The sequence below is a fragment of the Plecotus auritus genome, assembly GCF_963455305.1.
Source record: "Plecotus auritus genome assembly, chromosome: 6".
In the NCBI taxonomy this organism is placed as follows: Eukaryota; Metazoa; Chordata; class Mammalia; order Chiroptera; family Vespertilionidae; genus Plecotus; species Plecotus auritus.
The window spans coordinates 152,997,559-153,017,485 of NC_137773.1; the positions used below are offsets into that span (position 1 = coordinate 152,997,559).

General features: G+C 43.1%; 1 protein-coding gene across 1 annotated transcript in view; it reads right to left on the minus strand.

Annotated features, from left to right (window-relative positions):
• COL6A5 (collagen type VI alpha 5 chain) overlaps nt 1-19,927 on the minus strand; it is a gene marked incomplete at its 5' end in the record, with an annotated part of 83,147 nt that overhangs the window by 41,960 nt on the left and 21,260 nt on the right. Inside the window, 17 exon segments of the mRNA XM_080672233.1 lie at nt 84-146; nt 1,668-1,730; nt 2,985-3,047; nt 4,648-4,710; nt 5,129-5,164; nt 8,721-8,774; nt 9,171-9,236; nt 9,903-9,965; nt 11,899-11,952; nt 12,046-12,090; nt 12,196-12,222; nt 12,551-12,622; nt 14,611-14,664; nt 16,594-16,686; nt 17,286-17,428; nt 19,302-19,383; nt 19,496-19,836. Of these exon segments, the coding sequence (XP_080528359.1) occupies nt 84-146; nt 1,668-1,730; nt 2,985-3,047; nt 4,648-4,710; nt 5,129-5,164; nt 8,721-8,774; nt 9,171-9,236; nt 9,903-9,965; nt 11,899-11,952; nt 12,046-12,090; nt 12,196-12,222; nt 12,551-12,622; nt 14,611-14,664; nt 16,594-16,686; nt 17,286-17,428; nt 19,302-19,383; nt 19,496-19,836 (1,382 nt within the window).

The following is a 19,927-nucleotide window of genomic DNA, read 5'->3' on the forward strand; positions in this document are numbered from 1 at the left end:
CCAAATGGTGTCAGCCCCCTTCTCTTTGCCTCAGAACTGAGCACTTGGAACAGGGAAAGGACAAGGGTCCTTAAACCTCTTACCTGTTTTCCTTGCTGTCCAGGTTGCCCCACTGGCCCAGGATCTCCAGGAATTCCAGGTTCTCCCTAGTAAATGGGATAAGAAGAGTTGCAGATTGGTAAAATCAAACCTAGCTCCCAGCGTAGGAAGCTCTGTCCACTAGGTGGGAGGCAGGGTTCTCAGGGAGAGTTCAATGCTATGTAAGGAGGTGGGGGGTAGAAAACAAATAATGATATTCCCAAAGGTAAGCAGAAAACATCAGCAGAACCCATAGCTGGACCCAAGGACTGCTTCCCCAGTGTTACAGAAGGACTGAAGGAGAAGGCAAGGAGTGGAAAAGTTACTCTAGGGAAAAATTGTTCATTTGCCCATCCAACCGTTATTTACTGTTGTGGAAAATAAACCATTGAACATAGTAGGTGGGCTCCTGGTTGGAAAGAGAGACAGACAGGCAATTCTAAACCTGTGTGATAAAGTTCAGGGTGCGATGGCAGCAAAGAGAAGGGGGATCTAAATTAGAATTGGTGGGGCTGGGAGGCTAGCTGCCTGAAAAAGGAGCATGGATGCTGAGTCTTGAAGGATGAGGTGTGTGAGCTGGAAGGAGGGTCAAGGGAGGAGCGAGAAGAATGCAGGTGGAGGGAAGGCACTGGTGAGAAGCCTCAGGCAAGCATGCAGGAGGGAGAGGAGCTATGAAGCCTTAGAGTTAAACATGGTCCATCAGCAAAGGGCCTTCTAAGCTACTCTAAAGTCTGGAGATTTTACTCAGGGCCCTGGGAAGTTAAGAATGGCTACATAATTTGCGGGGCTCAGTGTAAAATGAAAGCATAGAGCTCCTGTTCAAATAGTAAGACTTTCAAGATGGGGAGAGCACAACATTAAACCATGCTTGGGCCCTTCTAAGCTAGGCCCCCGGGTGACAGCCCTGGTTCCAGGCCCCTGAGCTGGCCCTAGGGGAGAGCTGCTGGAAGGATTTAAGCAGGGTGGCAAGATTATGACCAGAAAAGGTATGTTGAGTTAGAGAACCACATGCACAAGTAGATTTGAGTTGACACTTCCTCCACCCCCCTCCCACCTCCTACTCTCAGCCCAACTCTGCCACCATGGTTTTCAAAGTTGTTTTATGATGGGTGAGATCACTGTGTCCCTCCTAGTGAAATGGGGCAGTTTCATGGAGAGGTAAGCAGTTACCTCTCAATGGGAGCAAAAGACTGTATTAGCACCATCCTGTTGTCTGTGTCAATGAGTTTTGTTTGTTTGTTGTCAGAGGAGAATAGGAATAAATGGGTCAAATATATGGTGATGGGAGGAAAATAAACTTTGGTGAGCATACAATGCAATATACAGATGACGTATTATAGAATTGTGGACTTAAAACTTATATAAGTTTATTAACCAATATCACCCCTCCAAAGTTCTAAATAAACAAACAAACAAATAAATAAATAAATACATAAATAAATAAAATCCCATCGATCTAATAGCAGAAAACTGGTGGGTGGTTGATGGCGTCTGGATTCAAACATGGGAAGAATTAACATGAAAATCAAGAAAAGAACGAAAATAAATTTTCCTCTCAGTATTTGAAATCTACAAGAAATAACACAAACTTTTTTCCCCGAAGGTCCAGGTCTTCCAACACTCCCTTCAGCTCCCACTGGTCCAGGAGAACCCTGGGAAAAAAGGGGAAATGAAAATGAAGTGCTGCAGCAATGCTTAGAAAACCCAGTACATTAGGCCTGCTTTTCTTCATGTCATCTCCAATAGCTCCTGGATGCTTTCTTAACAAGGAAGCCAGCCACCCAGGGAGAGAGATTTCTGGGCTGAAACCAGATGACTCAGGCTATAGTCCTGGCTAGAGCACCACAAGTCTTCATCTGCAAGGACACCACTGTCCATATGGGGCCTTAGAGAGAAACAGAAAAGGCTCATTTGACTAAACACACACGGTTTCTGAGTGTGGCCAATGTGTTGTAATGCACTGATTTTGTTGAGCAAGATACTGTACCGTCATCGGCACGTTTGTGCATGGCACCATGCACACACACCAAGTGGTGTGCTGAATGTGTTTCAGTTTCCCAATCTGAAAATGGGCAAAAATGTCTTTTAGAAGCATGTTGGGAAGATAGCAGAGCAAACACTGGTATCTCTAGCCTACTGAACTCTTACCAGCTGAGCTGAAGAATTGAACCGATTCAGAACATTTTTCATATGAATCCCTCACCATCCACTCTCATTACTCACTGTCAGAAACTCAGGAACCAAATAGGTTCAGAGAGTGAATTCAAAGCTGAACTTGGGTATTAAATAAATGTGAGTAGTAAGGGATCTTTGTAGAGGCAATTTCAAATATCCACAGTCAATGGAGAATTGCATGGCCCAGATAATTTTTAGAAGTTAGAAAAACTTAATGTATTCAGTGTCGAAATGTTCATGAATCAATAAGATTTGTACTCTTCCAAATGTTTTCTTAGGCTGATCCAATGGGTCTGTGCTTTCTGAGTAAAACCCAGTGAAGGAGAAAGGGGAGTGCCTAAGCTATGTACAAGGATTGTGAGCTGTGCTAAAAGTTTGTCGCAAATTTGTACCAAGTTAATTAAAAAATGAAATACTTCTGCCCAGCCAGCATAACTCAGTGGTTAAGCATTGACCTATGAACCAGGAGATCATGGTTTGATTCTCAGTCAGGGCACATGCCTGGGTTGCGGGCTTGATCCCCAGTAGGGGGCGTGCAGGAGGCAGCCTTTCGATGATTCTCATCATTGATGTTTCTATCTCTCTCTCCCTCTCTGAAATCAATAAAATATATATTTTAAAAAATGAAATATTCCCTATGTAGATAATATAAAACAAACTATGTAGGTGTTTCCAAAGCGAGAGGAAAATAAAGACTGGAGACAACTGACTAAGGTTTCTGAGTCACTCACCTGAGGTCCTTTATGCCCCTGGCTCCCCTTCTCTCCTTTGCTGCCAGGAATCCCATTGGACCCCTTTTGTGGTAACGAAAGAAACACAGTGGAATGAAGTCAATGAGAACTTACATTCTTCAAGTGTGCATTTGAAACACCCCCATGTTAAAGCAGGAAAAGGCAATGCTCTAACCCTTCAAGCAGCCTTTTAACTGGGAGGTTAAACATTATTTAAAAGGGGAACTGAGGGGAGGCCCAGCCTCAGGGGTACAGATCTTATTGAGCAAATCTCAGGTTGAGTATAAAACCCTCATCCCTCTCTGACAGGGAGAAATGGAAAAGAGACCAAAGAGAGAAATAAAACCCATGGGAAATGGAAGTAAGACACAAGCAATGGTCAGATGGTTCCTTTTATGGGGCAGGTTCCCTGGGCCAAAGTGCTTTCAATGTGTAAAATAGAAACCAGAGTTGTTTCAAGTTAGCACAAAAGGTTGTTTTAGCAGCAGACCCATCGGAGGAATTAAAGCACATTTTCTGCCATAGTTACCATCAAATGCATGGTTCCCACATGGTTCTGTGAGAAGAGAGGTGCTGGTAACGTTTCCCACTATCAAAGCACCGGCTATACAATGGCCCTGGCTGCCCCGGGCATATGGTGGTTGGAGCCACTGCGTTTGGTTTAGTCTAAGTACCAAAGGACTCTGGAGTGGCTGAGGCAAAGTCACCCCTCTCTTCACAAAGCTGGGGGATGGATCTAGGTTGGTCCCATGGTTATTTAATTTAGAGGATCTGCTACCTGGTGGCTTGGTTCAGGGACCCCAGAACCACTCAAGAGAATCCCAAATTCCAAGTTAGTATTAATAATCTGGAACTTTCTAGAAGAAAAAAGTGAATTCTTGGGAAGGTCTTAGAATGGACACACCGGCACAGGCTCTTCCAGACAAGTTCAGGCTGAAAGTGGACTCCTTAAAATAACTAAATACCTACATGCTACAAAGCTGTTCCCTAGGAATGACCCTAGCATCCTTCTGATGGGTGAAAGAGAGACACCCATGTCCTGACTCCAATGCCCATATCATAATGATGAGACTAAGAAAAAACACAAATGGCTCCCATAAAGTCCTCTCGGTGATGTTCTAGCATTGTCCCCGCTACGGAGTTAGCTTTAGGTGAGTTGAATAACATCTTCCAATTCCTAACTTTCTTTCATGGGAGTCTGACTACAGGACCTCAGTTAAGGAAAACCAATTTGTTGATCCTGATATTGATTACTAATACAATACGAAGGTCTTAATAATTCATTATCACTACCACACAGACATAGTACCAGGTGAGCACAAGAACATGCCTTTATCAGTGAACTGCAAATGTAGGGGCAGGTTAGATGGAGCAAACCCCCCCCCCCTCCCCACCATGGTGGGAAATGTAGAATTCCAGAGACATGTACCATGCGGGAGGAAGGGAAGAGATTAAAAATTTCTCATTCTTTATTTTTATACAGAACGACCTGCCCTCTTCCCATCAGAACAACTCAGCATTACTTTTTTAAAAATTTAAATTCTTTATTGTTTAAAGTATTACATAAGTCTTCTTTTCCCCCATTGACCTCTCCCTGACCGCCCTCAACCTCCAGCACAACTCAGCATTATTTGTCAATTATTTATAAACTATTCCAACACACCTGTGAGCCTTGTAATCCTTCAGCTCCCAGAGCGCCTGCAAGTCCAGGATCTCCTGGCCCCCCCTGAAGAAGGAGAGTTTTCAGTGTAAAGGTTTTCTCCACCTGGTTCCCATAGAGGTCATCTCTCTATAGTTCCTAGTGCTACAGTACACAAAGGTTGTTTCTTATTCTGGTAGAGAATTTCACTCTATTGCAGTCATTCCCAGTGCACGTGCAAAGCATTCAAGGACACAGCATTTGGGATTGCATACGTCCTCTTTCCTATGAAGTGTCTGTGAAGAAGGCTTTGCCTTACGTCTGGCCCGTCCTGTTCCTGGCAGTGAACTGATCCCCTCTCCCTTCCCAGTCAGTGGGGATCATGTCCAATGCCTGGCACTTCCTACAACACCCTAGTCAAATGCTCACTATCCCCAGTGCATTTGCATGTGAGCATCTCCTTGGCCTCATCTACCACCGAGGACAGTAAGCAAAGGATACTCACCGGGACCCCCTGGGGCCCCCTGGGGCCTTCTCTTCCCTGGAGGAGGAAAAGCAAAGTGTTAGTGTCCGGATGGAGGTTCCTTAGAGGCAAGTCAGCCTGCCTCATTCTCTGATAGACATGTAAGTAACCAGCAGCTCAAAGTAATGGCTACCTTGAGGCACTTTCCAAAGACGAGTTTTTACGCCAGGCACTTAATTACAGATCAATATTTGGGGGATTGATTGCAAACCGATCCAAAGATCATTACAGACCTAGCTCCAGGCTGACAACCTCTGACAATTACCCAGGAGGCTGTTTGAACAACCAAACATCCTGAAGAGCCTGTATTCTACCTTTCCTCTCCCGCAAGTCCCACAAAGCCCCGTCTGCTCGGCAGAGGCTTCCTGTGTGACAACAACCTGTGTCACACCCATCTCTCTGTCCTGGCCCCTGAGTGTGTCTCTGGGGAAGAGTACAAAAGTGTTAGATACAGTGCTTCATCTGGGCCCACTGGGGTTTGTTTCCATGGAATCCTACAAGGAGGAAATTATTGATGAGGTCTGTTCTACCCTGTTGTGGTCCAAATGGCACCTCTATATTCATCTGAGAAAAGCCGGGCTGATCTCTGAAGCTGAAAGCAGTTTGCATCTCTCCAGAAACGGCTCCCGTTGCCAGCTCAGGCTCTCCACCTAGTGGCTCTCTTTGCCACACCCTCTCCTTCCCAGAGGGTAGCCAAGCTGGAAGAGGATTCAGGCCCCAGATCCTCACTTCTTTTTCCCATGAGAGCAACCAGATCCATACTCTGCCCTCCTCACCTCCCACCCCTGCCTCTCGGACACAACTCAACCATCAACTTCCTTTGTTGTGATAAACAACTATGATTACTTTAGGTACAAAACAATACTTTAAAAAATTTCATTCATTCGTTCGTTCATTCATTGATCTGTGTCCTTAGAAGGCAGCCATGAGCTCAGCCTGCCCTTTAAAGCCTGTGTGACAAACAGGATTTGCACAATAAACTTTACTCAGGGAGGTTAGGAGCCCAGGTCCAGGAGTGTGACAGTCTCAGTTCTACCCTTGGTCTAAACAGCCGTGGGCAAACTATGGCCCGCATGCCGGATCTGGCCCATTCGGCTGTTCTATCCGGCCCGCAGAGCCGAAAGAGCGGAGGGTTCTCTTGCTCTCCCCTCCGCTCCTTTACTTTGAATTTATATTAGTTCACACAAACACTCCATCCATGCTTTTGTTCCGGCCCTCCGGTCCAGTTTAAGAACCCATTGTGGCCCTAGAGTCAAAATGTTTGCCCACCCCTCTAACACCTATTACCTATCTTCGTCCTGGGCAAGCTGCCCAAGGCTCCTTGATTTTTCTTATCTGTAAACTGAACATAATAATAGTATCTACCTCATAGAATTATTATGAGGATTAAATGAATACTTGAAAGTAATGTGATCAGGATCTGGCCTAAAATAGATGCTATAGAAGTAAAAATCTATACTATTATAATAAGCATTCTGTGTATGACAGGCAAAAGGCAGTGGACCTGAAATGTTATTTTAAATGCTCTGGTTCTCAGTACATTAATTTTTTTTTTTTTTTTTTTGCAACAGCCAGTGCAACAATTAATTGACATAAGTTGAAATTGTGTCAGCAGGAGGCAATGACTTAGGATTGTTTGTGTTTTTAGGATTTATCATCCACTTAAGATTCTCTGACCCTCATAGTGAATTCTGACCTTCACTGGAAAGGTGGGAGAGGGTAGAAAAGTTTGGTCTTGTTTTATATCCACATTGCCTTATTTAATTCAGGAGAAAAGAGGATACAAAGGTGGAGATGGGTGGGGGTGTGAAGGAAGATGGGGGAAGGAGGCTGAGAACCTCCTGTCCTGGGAGTGACTCAGAGCAGCAATTTTCATTCTTTTCCGCGTCATGGCACATATAAACTAATTACTAAAATTCTGCAATATACCAAAAATTACATTTTTTTGCTGATCTGACAAAAAATAGGTATAATTTTTATTCATTTACAAAACAAAATAATACTAATAGTAATTACCTACCCTTTTTGCTCCAAAGTGACTTTTTAAAAAATCAGGTGCCTATACATACATATAAGATTTTCTGGTACCAAGAAGTAACCAATCAGATGCAACCTTACTATGCAATGTGACCATTAAGATGCAACTCTATTATATGACCTATATATTTACAATTTAAGACTGCATTCATACCTGATGGCTATTGTTTTGGCTGTTGTCATTTTTTTTATTTGTTGTCATTTTTTGTCACTCTAAGGGAAAAGAAGTCAGTGCCCCTGGTCAGGTATCGCATATTTTAAAAATTCTTGTAGCACACTAGTTGAAAATTGCTGACTTAGAGTAATCAGCTAGTGCATCCAAGTAGTAACCACCCCCCACCATCTTTTTTTAAGAAGTGCCTGATTGATAGTGACAGTTATAAAGTTATTTCAAAACTAAAAGTATGAAACAAAAATACATATTTAGCTTTAAAATTTATAGCATTTAGCTCATCTTGCTGCTCTCTTGTTTCTTCTGATTAATTTTAATTCTCTTGTGTGGAAAAGAGGGCAAAATCCCAAAGAATTTTACCAGAAGCACTGGAAGCCTAAGCTATCCCTTCGGCATAGTTCCCTGAAGAGCTATGATTCAAGATCAACAAAGGCAAGAGGAAATTAAAACACATCTATCTGCTATCTATCCTGGAGAGAAAGGCAATCAGCCACAGCCTTCTAAGTGATGAGATTACAAGATTGTAATAAAAAAGAAAGCCAAGTATTTTCTGTTCCCTCTTGAATAAAATTCAGGGCCAGATCTAGGACCTTTTACATTATTCTCTTTTTAGAATCTCCATGCTCAGCCTGTGATAAAGGGGTTTCTCACACATTATCAATACCATTTCTAATTTTGAAGTCCACAAAGAGAAAAGTGATTTCTAGGCTGTTCCTTAAAAAGAAGGGAAAATCTATTATCACTGTTTTAGGCTTGATATCGCATGAGATGCTATAAAGTTATACGAGGACCTTGAGGTTGCCACTAATCGCCTGTGTTCGGGTTCATCCAGGAAGAATTGATCTGTTTCTTCTCTCCCCCATCCCTCCCACCCCCGGCCATATATGAAGAGCGTTTACCCAGTTCCTAATATTCATATGGAAGCTCAAGGATACTAATCTATTAAAGGAGGGCTTTTGTGTTTAAGTCACTGAATCTCTTCAAAGACATTCAAAGGTTTCTGGGAGGGTTATAGAGGCAAGCAAATTGTGTCACAGTGATTCTTAAACAGGAGCAACTTTGCTCCCATCTGACCCCTCACCATCCACCACCAACATCTGGCAATATCTGCAGATATTTTTGGCTCTCATAACTGGGGGTGGAGGGAGGTGCTACTGGCATCTAGTGGGTAGAGACCAGGAATGCTGTGAAATGTTCTCTAATGCACAGGATAGCCTCTCATGACAAATTATCTGGCCCAAAATGTCAATAGTGTCAACGTATCAGCCCCAGATCAGCCGACTCTGCAGTAACAAATATTTGGAATGCCTCTGTGGCAACTTCAGGCGATCAGGAGGGGAAATAAATGCCCAGGAAAATACTCACCCTGTCTCCTCTGGAATTAGGACTGCCTTGTGTCCCTTTCTGTCCGGTTCTACCCTAGAAATACAACAACCCCCCGAGATCATAAAGTGAAAGGTGCTAAATAAATTACAAAGGCATCAGCATCAAAACCTCAGGCACTATTAAAACATAAGAACAAAAGTGTCATTCTAGACTCTTCCTGCATATTAACACTATTGGATATATATCCATTCAAGAGGAAAATGGGATAGCAACATGCATTGCTATCACCAGTTTCCCCACATATCGCCTGCCAGAAACACAGTAATTTTGCCTATAGAAGTGTAACCTCCTACAGACATATGGCTCTTTTCAATGTGAACTTCAGGGGGTTTGTTCAATTCTAGATGGATTACATATTTTACTAATTAATTTAGACTTTATTAAAATAACATAATGAATCAACTCATAGAAATAAAGCAGATCAATTACTTGTCTTCCTTGTTCTCCTTCAGAGCCCTTCTGTCCTTTGATGTTATTGTTTTGTCCTGGATTACCCTAGAGGAAGATTTAAAAAGAATTTCAGAATTAAAAAAAAAAAATCAGCTTTTTATTTTGATTTTTCAAAATGGTACAAAAACGGGTTAAGTGATGAGGGGTGTGATGTGAGAAACTTGGGTTACTTGGGTTAATGATGAGGGGTGTGAGAAAATCCTCCGTATTTGAATCTCATAGATGTTTGAAAAAGTGAAAGTAGTAGTTCCCCAAGTTTGAAGGGGGCTTGGCAGTAAATGACAAATTATTAGAGTGCATGCTGAAGCCATGTGAATTTTCTTCCTCTGTGTTGGCAGCTTCACTGATGCACTGGTCCAACATGCTTCTGCCACTCCCTCAATTGTGCAATAAGATTCCCCTGTAACCAACTCCACAAATAGGGAATCTATAAGAGTAGAAGCCCAATAAGCAAAACTATGGGAATTTCCCCTCCAAAAGAGCTTGAACGTCTCAACCTACATAAGGATGAATAAAGTGGGACATTAGTTCCCAGTTTTGAATTTTGTACGTAATCAGCCCCAATCAGATTTCTCCCAAACAAATAGCCTCTGTCAACCTACCTCCCCCGCTCCCAAGAAAAGCTTGTGCCTGCGGGTCAGCAGGAGACACAGGGAAAGGAAACAACTGTGGAACAACAAATTCAGAGCCAACGGGGCCCTAGTAACTTACAGGATCCCCTGGGAAGCCCTTCTCCCCATAATCTCCAGGGGGGCCTCTGGCACCTGGGCTACCCTGAAAAAAATGAGTTTCCGAGTTAGCTTGTAGGAGGTTTCATAATAATATTAAAATGTCAAGTGCTGTGTGTGTTTGGAGGGGAGGAAATCAATCAGATAAAATGATCCATGTTCCTTACCACTTTAATTAATGTGAATTTAATGGTTACATATTGCTACTGGGTACTGTATTGAACATCCCAGCCAGTCTAGCAACTTCTGGCATCTCTAATTAAGTTGCCAACAGGAGACCTCTATAGGGATGTTCCGTTCTTAACTCAGACTCACTTTTTTTCCAACTAAACTTGCCCAAGCCAGGATCCTTATAGGCATTTGGACTGACCCCTAATTTCCTTCTCCTCTAGTCACCTAGATCTGGATATCTTATGTCCCGGAGTCAGGACTAGGATGAAATAAGCAAGTCATCTATGGTGCGAAATTTAGGAAAGCACTCTGTGTATAATGAGGGTTTCCCTAAATTTTGCACATAGGTGTTCACTCCAGTCTAAGCTCTGCCATCTCCTTAATTAATATGTTCTGTTTCTGTTCTCACTGCCACTGCTTTACTTGAGGCTTCATCACTTCTCATCTTGATTGTTACAGATTCGCCTCTTATCTTTGCCTAGCATCCAACACAGCCTCCAGACTACTGTCAAGTAATATTTCTAACCTGAAAATCAATTATGATCTCCCTGCTTAAAATCTTTCAAAGGGCCCTAACCGGTTTGGCTCAGTGGATAGAGCGTCGGCCTGCGGACTGGGGGGTCCCGGGTTCGATTCCAGTCAAGAGCATGTACCTTGGTTGCGGGCACATCCCCAGTAGGGGGTGTGCAGGAGGCAGCTCATCGATGTTTCTCTCTCATCGATGTTTCTAACTCTCTATCCCTCTCCCTTCCTCTCTGTAAAAAAAAAAAAATCAATAAAATATATTTAAAAAAAAAATCTTTCAAAGGCTCCCTATTTTCCAATGGTTAAAAGCCCAACTTCTCCTCATGGCTCACCAGTGCCTTCCTGATCTCTTCCCAGCACCTCTTGAACCTGACCTCTCTCTACAGCTTCTCTAATACTCCACTGCAGGCAGAACAACTGCAGTGTACCCAAGCCTCCAGGTCTTTGCTTACGCTGTTCCCTCTGTCAGGAATGCCCTTCCTCCATGTCTTGCTAATTTCTATTCATCTTCAGCTCAGTGACCATTTCCTCCAGGGAGACTTCCTGAACTTCTTCCCTGCCCTGCTGAGTGAGGACCCTTCTCTGGGCTCCCATGTAGATGCCTGCAACGCAGTCCCAATCACATTCTGTGTTGCCATTAGCTATTGATATGTCTGTCTCCCCAACTACACTGCAGAATCCTGAGGACAAGGACAGGGTGGTTCATTTCTGATTGTTTGGTGCATAACTCAGTGCCTGGCACGCCCCAGGTATTCAAAAATATTTGATAAATAAATGTATCAGAACATAAAAGCAGAGCTGCTTGGAACCCAGTAAGCATGTATTAATTCATGAAATGAATTTAATTTTTAAAAATTATTAACTTTTGAAATGAATCTAAAATAAAAGTTTCACTGTGATTTGCTATACCAAAGTCACCAAAGTAATTGTAATTTTGCTTTTTCTCTTGCCCTTTTTTTTTCCTTTTTTTTTTTTTTTTTTTTTCCTGATGCAATGAAGAGAACATGAAAGCTGCTGACAGGCGAAAGCATTCATTTGCAGACTTCTGAAAAACATGCCCACAGAGCATCTCGCATGCCTTGAGATTTCTAACGGGAAATTCTTGAAAATTACATAGTTACCCACTTGTTCCAAACTGATTGCAGCACGTCTTCAGTGGTAACAAGCCTTCATTATGTAGTTAAGTCAGCTGTCGATTTTATCCCTAATAACCGCTGACACACAGCAATTAAGACTGTCTCTGCCACTAAGTGCTCCTGCTCTTATAGATTGAAGAGTGTTACCTGAGATCCTGGATCACCTTTTTCTCCCTTTTTTCCAGGAAATCCATGAGAGCCCTAAATGAAGACATGGAAAACAAAATTTCCATTGGGAAAAAAAAAAAATCAGCCTCATGCTGGTTTTACGGTACTTGAAGAAAAATGGCTTACCTCCTCCCCATCGAGGCCATCGATCCCATCTTCTCCCAGTTCTCCCTGAGAAACAATGACGGGCCGCAATCAGAAAAGGAGATCCCTGCCACACGCTTATCGGGAAACTCATCCCGTGAGGACATGCAATTTGAGAAGAAACTACAGTACCTTAGATCCAGGCAATCCTCTGACTCCCTGTAAAAGACACAACACCGCTCAGTGACATAGCAAAGACAGCCCGTGGGTTCCTAGACGGTTGGAGCAGGAAGGAGCTGCCCCTCTAAAGACAGTGATTGTGTATTTCTTTAGTTGCTTTTGGCTCCATAACCACAAAGAGGTTGTAGATGGAATTTACAAAACTCCTTGAGATTACAAATGTAAAGGATGAGGAAACTAACATGTAATTGGAGAAAGGGAAAGAGTGTGGGGGGATGAAAGACAGAAAACAGGAGAAGGAAGGAAAGGAGGAGGGAAGGTGGGGATGTTGGGGAGAACTTAAAATAACATTCCAACAGAGCCTTACCTTTTGACCCCACTGCCCTGGACATCCTGCGATCCCTTTATCTCCTGCGGGTCCAGTTTCTCCTCGCATTCCCTAAGAGAAGGTACCCAAACAGGTATCCAAAGTGACTCTTATGCCTGAAGCTGCCAGCAGTTTACTTTTTGAGAGTGAAGCTAACGCTCATGGGCACTCTGAGATCTAGGCAAACAAATATTCCCCCCCAACTCATTCATTTAACTCTGTTTTTCCCCTCTATTTAAACATTTTTCCTGTCAACCTTCAGGGCTTCCTTTCAGATCCAAGATCACACAGAGGTAGGGGGTGAGCTCAGCCACTTCACTGCCTCATCACACGGCACAGCCAAAGGTTCGGAAGCCGCCTCACTTTCCAGCCACGTTCCAAACATATGGTAACACACGTCGGTCCTGACCTCTTAGATGCTACCCTGGAAAAGTCAGCATGGCTGATGGTATAGAAGCAAGTCAGTGCCAGGGGACTGGAGCTGCGTAGAAGCAGTCGATGGGAAGAGACACTGCTCTAAGCTAGTGCTCATGGGAAGTCCCACCAGGTTAAAGATTCCCAAAACCTGACCAGCCACATAGGAAGAACACTCAAGGTCAATGACACATGCATCTCCCACCAACCCTGCTTTCCCTGGGAAATATTTAAATGCAGGTAAATGCTACAGTGAAATGAATCTCAAGAAGAAGTGTTGTGTTCCTTGCAGGCAGGGACCTCTGACTGTCTCCTTCCCCATTGTGCCCCTTGTGCCTGGCTCAAATCTGGGTGCAGAGTAGGTGCTAAAGTTTTGCTGTATGGATACATAATTTTTTAGCAATGAGCTTAATTCTCTCCTTCCTGGTAGGTGAGAGGAGAAATGATTTTCCTCTCCCCCGCTTTGCTTTCTTTATTCTGAGGATTACTCCCAGTAAAGCAGCAGGCCTGGCACGTGGCCACAGCTTGCTGAGAAGTGCTGAAATGTTCCGGCTTCCCATTGCCTGGAGTCTCAGCCAGCTGTGGGCTCACAGCCAGGCAGTAGCATGACACGAGTCCCCACACTCCAATCCCTCCATGCCGACTGGGTGGGCTCCGAGGCCTCTCCGCAGGTACACGGTGAGTGACTCCGAGCGCGCCCCTAAGTGTTTATTTTGTAAACTACACTCTTAGAGGAATGTACAGATGTTTATGGGTGAGGAGACTGAAAGTCAAGAAGTTAAGAATCTTGTTAAGGTTTCACATCTAGGTCAGCCTTTGATGTCTGACTCTGGAGACTGTGCTTTTAATCCTAACTTGCTGCCGAGAATGAGGAGCTGGCCTTCACTCTAAGGCAGGGGTGGGCAAACTTTTTGACTCGAGGGCCACAATGGGTTCTTAAACTGGACCGGAGGGCCGGAACAAAAGCATGGATGGAGTGTTTGTGTGAACTAATATAAATTCAAAGTAAAGGAGTGGAGGGGAGAGCAAGAGAACCCTCCGCTCTTTCGGCTCCGCGGGCCGGATAGAACAGCCGAACGGGCCCGATTCGGCCCGCGGCCGTAGTTTGCCCATGGCTGCTCTAAGGGGATGGACAAGTAGGCTGGATGCTTCCTGAACTTTTCCCACCCCAAATGGAGCCACCCATGTGGTTGCAGTTCCTCCACATCCATTTTCAAAATGTGACGGATGAACCAAATGAGAATTCTGGTTTTAGGGTCAATGACTGAGATTTGAAAATCTCTGTGAACCATGTAACCAGGATTCCACACCTTGGGGGGTGCTCTGCCTGCTTCCTTTTCCAGGTGGGAGTAGGGAGGAGCAGACCTCCCTGCTACTGATAAAATAAAGAATCAAAACAAAACGCTTAGGTGAGCTTGCTCAGGCCCCCACAAATAGGGTTAACAAGGGCCTTGTGATTCAGACAAGGAAAAAGGAAAAGGGAAGCTACCACCCATTTCCCTCAAAACTACAAAGAATATATACTATAAACAAAAAACCTTTCCACCTCTTCTGTAGGAAAATAAAGCTTTCTATAGAAAACAAAATCAGTCCGTATATGTGTGTGTGTGAAGGGGAGCAAGGGAAGATGAGTCACAAAAACTTACATTGTCTCCATCCTCTCCCCTGTGTCCTCTAGTGCCTTTCAGACCTAGAGAACCCTGAGAGGAAAGAAAGAAAAAGAAATTTTAGCCATCTTCCATCAATTCAAACTTGTGCAGTCATTGGGCATTTTAGTTAGTCCGTCCCTCCAACTTGGTTGTAGTTTTCGAAGGTGTGGCTGTGAGTTTGGGGAGAGTCCTATAATCATGAGGGAAAGTCTCTGCAGAAGGTGGCTCTCCTGATGCTATAGGAGACTGACCTTTGGAATTCCTCTGCAATGCTGGGTGTCCAGGCTAGTCCTGTGACTCAGAGGTTTGCACCAAGGAGAGTGGTGGCCACCACAACTCTTTCAGCAGGCAAATGAATAACACTTCCAAACAGATCACTTTATGTCCTTCTGCTTTTCTGAGAGCTCAAGGAAGAATAAGCACTTCTCCCAAGCAAGAGGTTACATATATGGTTTAACTACCTCATGGCTTACTTGTGGCAAGGATGTCAATTGAGGTTTTCTTTCCTCCTCCTCAAACACAGACCCTAGCTCTCTGCTCAGTATAACTGACCTGAGCAAAGTAACGAGAGAGGAAACTGCTAAACAAAATATAACTGGTAAAATGTCCAAGACAAATTATCCTTCCACAAGCATGGGCAATGCTGGACTCAGGAACAAGCATTGTATTTGATCTCTTAAAAGGGAACAAACCGGACGCTCTTAATTGTGATATTTAAAACCCACTTGAAGAAGTGCATAGAAGTAAATAAAATGTCAAGGTCACAGCTTAATTATTATAAAGTAAACATTTGTATAGCCACTCCCTAGGCCAAAAAAGAGGATATGGATGGTACCCAGACACAATGCCCATCCCAATCACCAACCATTCCCACCTCCACCCCAGGGAGAACACTTATGACATTTATAAAAATACCTCCTTGTCCTTTTTATTCTCTACTACTCATTCATCCTTAGACACTATAGGTTAGTTTTGCCTGTATTCAAATTTCTTATAAATAAAATCATACCATATGTATTCTGTTTTGCTTTTTTTGGGGGGGGGCCATTACTGTGTTTATAAAATTTATTCATGCAGCCCATTCATTTTCAATACTTTGGAGCATTCCATTGAACGAAAATACCATAATATACTTATCTATGCTATTGCTATGCAATTGATCTTTTGTAATTCATTTTCTAAAGGGCTATTCATCTGCAATGCTATGCTCTTTTAGCAGTTCAATTATATTCCATTGCTGATGAAATACAACTTTCCCCATTGTTTTAACACCTCATGCCACCTTTAAAAAATTTATTAAATTTATTGGGTGACACTGGTTAATAAGATTATATGTTTCAAGTGTACAACTCTATAATACATCATCTGTACAATGCTTTGTATGTTCAACACCCCAAGTCAAGTCTCCTTCCATCATCCTATATTTGACTCCCTTTACCCTCTTCTCCCTTCCCCAACTTCCTTTACCCTCTAGTAACTACCATATGGTTGTCTGTGTTTATAAGCTTTTTATTTGTTTGTTCATGTGTTGCTTTCGGTTTTACATCCCACATATAATATATGGTTCTGTGACTGAATGGGAGAAGATATTCACAAACAATACTTCTGATAAGTAGCTAATATTCAAAATATATCAATAATTCATACAACTCAACAATAACAAAAATCAAACAACCCAATTTAAAAATGGGCAGAGGACTGAACAGACACTTCTTCCAAGAAGACATACAAATGACCACCTTAAACTACAACATCAAGAAGCATTATCACCAAGGACATATAAAAGAAAGGGGGGTTATTCCTAATAGCAGCATCAAAATAGGCTCTTCTGAACTGGCTCCTATACCACAGATGTCACACAAATGCCCAGGGACAATGATATCGGCATCAAATGAGGGTTGCAAATTCAACCATTCAGTCTCAGTCCCACCCACACCAAACCAAGGCCCATTAAGTTAAATAGTTTCATCTGAATGACACCTTCAAGCCTTGCAGTCCTCGGGTCCCATGAGGTCCTGGAGTCCCTGGACACTTGCAAAGTGTACAGCAGCACGTCCTCTCTGCAATGTTTCCCTGAAAAAAAAAGCAGACTGAGTGAGCAACAAGTGTCACAAACTTCATTACATAAGAACTGTATTCACACAAATCAAAATCCACCACCTACAAGTTCATGCTCTCTTTGGGGGAGGGGCCACAGAGGCTAAGAGGTGCTTTTTCACTGAACACTTTAGATAGAGAAGGTACCGGATTAGCAGCAACTGCATTGGCAACATACCCTCTCCAAGGATGTGACCTCTATTTATAGAAGGAGCCCACCACATAGCTGGTCACAAGCCAAGTTTGCACAAGACTGGTTGGTTCCTAGTTGAGTCTCCCATTTTGGGGGCTTTCTGTAGCATAAAGTGTTGGTGGTGTTTCTTATTTGATTAGGAATTGGTTGGTTTTCTAGTTCCCTATACATTCATTTGGTTAAATAACAAAGGATAAAAATGCATGTAAGAACAAAAATTCAGCACTCTGTAAAAATTTCACGCTTTTTTATATACTAACGGCCATGTACTGAATTTAGGGCAAACAAGGCAGTCTTTGGAAAGACTCATCAAAATTCCAATTTTGTTCCTATTGTATTTTGAATAACTGGATTTTGTTGTTGTTGTTGTTTAAAAACTCACCAGATATTGTGATAGCATTTTGCCCAGGTCTCTATTTCCAATGGTCAGGTGAGTCCTGTAATCAAATCCTTTTCCAAATTCAAAGCTGGAGAACTCGTCGTGAGCAGTTGTGTTCAGGGACACTACCAGCAAAGCATCAAGACCTGTGCAGCAAAAATGACCGATATAAAACCAAAGGAATTGCTCACAGACAAAAAAAAGAAGAAAAGCCACTCAGTAAATATTATTCAAAGAATCAGAAAGGGTGGAAAAACATAAGAGGAAGCAGTGCTCTTGACATATTAAGAATGCAACAGCAGGCTAGGTACTCACAGATCCCCAACTCCAGGATGAAATTTCCCAAGAGAAAGTATGCAAGAGAAACTATTTACAAATCTACAGAAAACTGTTTAACATCCCACCACCAATTTTAATGCGATTCGTATGCATTTGAAAGTAATTTTTAAGAAAGGGTAAAGTTCTTGTTCATCTTCCAAGTACTTCTGAATTTGACTGAATATAAATTAATGATAGTTCTCAAGTCATCTCCATTGCCAAACACCCTTGGGAGCATAGGCCCTGAGAGCCTGAGGAAAGCCCAGGGTAATTCAGTATCAGCTGAATTCTGGGTCATACCTGGGAGTTCATTTATTCATTTATTCACTCATTCACTCACTCACTTTTTAATTAATTCACTAGTTCATTTACTCTATTCATCTTTTCATTAGACAAATATTTGCTTATTAGAAGCCTCTTATGCACTAATCATTGTACCAGGGATACAAGAGGTATGGTCTACTGGAAGAGGTGGACAAGAATCAGATAGCTGCTCTGAGAAGTGACAAGTGCTCTGAGAGGGAACGCCAGCGTGCTATGGAAGCCTAAATGAGAAGCTCCTAACTCATTGTTGGAAGGTCATGGAAGGTTTCTGCAAAGAAGTGATATCTAAAAAATGAATGGGAGTTGGTCAAGAAAAAGTACTAGAGATGGAAGGTGGAGAGAAGATGGGGGTGGGAGGCTGAGTGTGGGGAAAGTTCGAGACAAAAGAAAAGAGTATATGTGAAGACTGAGAAGATGGGGCTGTGAAGTATATTGGAGGACAAATAGAAAAGATTCTGTATGCTTGGGACACTGAGTGTGAGGAGTGAGGGGAAGCTGGCATGGGAAGCAGGACCAGATCCTGCAAAGCATCATGGGCCATACTAAGGAATTTGATATTCTAAGATCAGTGGGAAGGTGTTGAAGGGATCTGAGAAGGGAAGGGAGACACAATCCACCAGTAAAGCAAGACATGTTGTGGCCTCTAGGGAGGTTGCCCATAAAGGTGAACCCAGAAGCCAGTCTCAAACAATGTACCCCATCCAACAATCAGTGGAGCTTCTGTCACTGCACATTACTCTCAACTTCTGCATTTAGCTTCCAGTTCAGCCTGAAACTATGACATGGACAGGGACTATACAGTGAGAAGTGCTTTTCAAAATCCATGTTGTGATCTTTCACATGGAAAATCAAAAGTAATAGGCAATGTCTTAGGTCAGGTTCTCTAGAAGCAGAATTTAATAGAGGAATGTGTGTGTATGTGGTTTACTGAGGGAGAGAGAATGCAGAAAGGAAAGGGGAAGTTGTAAGCAAGGATGTGTCTCTGTAAAGTCTTCACCTTGGCCTGATTCATGAGAAAATAAAGTGTATCAGACTTGGCCCTGGGCTTTTGCATCCCTATATCAATGACTGCCCCCCTTCCACACTCAGTTGGGATGTGGTACAACTGCACCTTCCCTCCAAGAATCAGGTAATGGTTCAGGTCAGTCAAGGGCCCACATCTGTGGAAGGTCATAGATGTAGGGACTTGGCCACAGCATCTACAGCATTTGGGAGGTGAGTGTGTGGGCAGGTCAAGGGGGTTTGGGCAAGGCACCAACATCACAGCATCTTCTACAAATGGCTGGACGGATCCCAAGATCTAAAGCACCTAAATAGGGTAGAGATTTATCAGCACATTACATGCTTAATCATTTAAATTTTCAACTCAGTACGTACCTGCTTCTCTGAGACTGTCTGATTGGTTTTCAAGCATTGTGATGCTTTCACTCCCAAGACCATCTGAAAAGATGAGTAGCACCTAGAGAAAGAAAAAAGCAGAGAATAGGAGAATGTGAAAATGAAATATGTAATTGGGAGGGAGAAACATATAAGAGCATGCTGAGATGGGAGATAGACTGTGACATGGATACCTGTCCGCGGGATGCAGATTTATCCTCAAACGTGTCCCACAGCCTCTGCAAGAACTGTGCATTCAGATGAGTTGGCCCATTGACCGTGACTTGCAGCAGGTTTTCAAATATTGGTTCCTGGTAGATTTGGAACTTGGCAGGGAATGCTTGATCATTGTTCACCTTAAAGGCCACATTCACGTGTGTCTCTGCGCCTGCCCCACAACTCACCCCCCTGATGGAAGTGATGTCTCCTAAGATGCCTGGGAGGTATGATTCCAGCCGGGGGTGGCCAAAGAACAATGGCTGCCCAGGCAGGTGAGTGGACATGTCAAACCCAACCATTATGTCCACAACGCAATCTGGAGACCAAGGGAAATAAAGTCAGATTAATGAGCAGAAAGCAAGGAAGGGCAGATAGGGCAGAAAAAGAGAGTGGTCATAGCCCAGGGC